The sequence below is a fragment of the Amphimedon queenslandica genome, unplaced genomic scaffold, assembly GCF_000090795.2.
Source record: "Amphimedon queenslandica unplaced genomic scaffold, v1.1 AMPQUscaffold_11478, whole genome shotgun sequence".
NCBI lineage: Eukaryota > Metazoa > Porifera > Demospongiae > Haplosclerida > Niphatidae > Amphimedon > Amphimedon queenslandica.
Window position 1 is genome coordinate 7,625 of NW_003548280.1, and position 2,201 is coordinate 9,825.

General features: G+C 33.3%; 1 protein-coding gene across 1 annotated transcript in view; it reads right to left on the reverse strand.

The window, feature by feature from the left end:
* The window catches only part of LOC109589279 (uncharacterized), a gene marked incomplete at its 5' end in the record, with an annotated part of 2,756 nt that extends 1,772 nt beyond the window's left edge, over positions 1-984 (reverse strand). The window contains 4 exons of the mRNA XM_020005382.1: positions 39-147; positions 196-278; positions 384-618; positions 896-984. Of these exons, the coding sequence (XP_019860941.1) occupies positions 39-147; positions 196-278; positions 384-618; positions 896-984 (516 nt within the window). The remainder of the gene's footprint in view (positions 1-38; positions 148-195; positions 279-383; positions 619-895) is intronic.
* Between the last annotated feature and the right edge of the window lie 1,217 nt (positions 985-2,201).

Below are 2,201 nucleotides of genomic sequence, written 5' to 3' on the forward strand. Positions count from 1 at the left end.
TGAGACAGTCACTAATGAGCATCCAACTAGTGATGTGCCTTGTCCAATAACACAATTGACAGGTTGGTGCTTTTGGGCATTCACAACATAAGCTCTGAAGTTATCTGTGCCTTTAATAGTGTAAGGTCTCCCATTATCACATACTAACTAATAAAAAATGAATATTAAAGGAAAGCTAAGAGTCAGGTCACATACTTCTATATCGACAACATTAAGTTTACCCACAACTGATTGTAACTCTCTCCATATTACTTTACATTGTCTGTGATCTAAAATATCTAAAAGAAAAAAGAGAAAATTTGGGTTATAACCAGGGGGGGGGTATTATTATAGTGTAAAGGACATGGATAAAATTTATTTAAGTGCCTCTCCTTTCTTCTTACCAGGATAAACAATTCTCCGTTCTCTACCCAATATTTGTTCATTCATCATAAATTTTGCCAAATATTCTCCTGAAACTCTGGCAGTAAATGAGACAGTCACTTGTGAGCATCCAACCAGTGATCCACTTGGTTCAATAACACAATTAACTTCTTGGTTGGTTGTAGTATCAACAACATGAGCTCTAAAGACGTCTGTGCTCGAGCAACGGTAAGGTCTTCCATTATCACATACTAACTAATTATAAAAAAGATGACGAAAAAAAAGTTTAAAAATAACTACAAAAATTAAATATTCACCATTGGCTATAGCAATATGATCATATAGTTACATTGTATATGACAAAACATGTACTATTTTTTCCTTAAATTACTTTTGCATAAATTTTCAATGGTACATTATCACATACATTCACCAAATTAAAAACAGCTCATTTTATTTCTATTATGGTATAGGCATAAATACAGAGATTCAATTATTATTATTATTATTGTGCAAATGAATGATCACATACATGTATATCAGCAACAGTAAGTTCACCCACAACTGGTTGTACTTGTCTCCATATTATGTTACATTGCCTGTGATCCAATACTCGAATATCTGAATAAAAGAATAAAATAAAGGAATTAAAGGTCATACACAGAGCAAGACCTTCATGTACTCTTGTATTTACAGTAAACAAGAATGTGCTTCATATTACATAATTTTTTAAAATTCATCATATCGTACATGTATACATCATTATTTTTTTAAATACAGAGTACAATTTCAAAAAAGACAGTAGAAATTAGAAAAATTGTTTAAGTTAATTTGGTGCAGCAGTGTACACTTTAAGTGCTGCGTCACATGCAGTGTATCCCAATGAATAGTCAATGAATATTATGCACTCTTTCCATGAAATTTCATGAATAGGTGTTTGTACTACTACCATACTACTATTACTATGAATTAAGGCTTTAAAATAATCAAAACTTTTGATAAGAAGACACATAATGAATAGAAATATTCCTTATATTATGTATACTCTTGGTAATAGGGTAAGCTGTGATGATTAACTAAATTGCTAAAATTGTTATAAAATATATAGTGCATGTTGGTACAAGAAAGTATTTTATGTGGAAGCTACAGTAAGGAATATAACTGGTGCAAGTGTCCATTAAGAGTCTTAGGCTCTACAGTACTGTATACAGCAATTTACACAGCAATTACAAAAAATGAGGTGTGTAAACAAAAAATTCATGTCAATTTGCAATGTCTATGGTTGTGGTTTTATGATTATAGACCCCTTTAGGCGAGAATTAGTTTGTGATACCGTATATACAAAGAAATAATATTGAACGGATTTTTGTCCGCCATGTTTTACGTCAAAGTTATGCAGAGTTTCAATGGCTGATGTGCAAAGTAGAGCTGTTTTGCCAATAAAACTTTTGTTGTGCTGAACTCAGGACTATGAGAGGCTTCATATCAACTGTTCTTTACTATAGCAAGATACTTGAAGACTTAAGAAGTCTGGGAGAGCCAGAACGATCAGTTCTTGACTCTCTGTCACAGCCCAAAGAGGAAAGCAGGCTCATACAACAAGAGTATTGCACTATACTCCCTAGGTTGGCTCTCTTGGCATCTTTCTTGACTCTAGAATAGTTTTTAGCTTCAAAATGTAGTGACCAAGATCTCCAGGACACAGAAAGCACTTGCTGCTTGACGTAAAACATGGCGGCCAATTATTGTGTGTGGGTGTATACCGTAACTGAGATATAATGATTTCATTGCAAAATTAATGATATTCACAAGCTGCTACTTCTCGCCGAAAGGGTCTA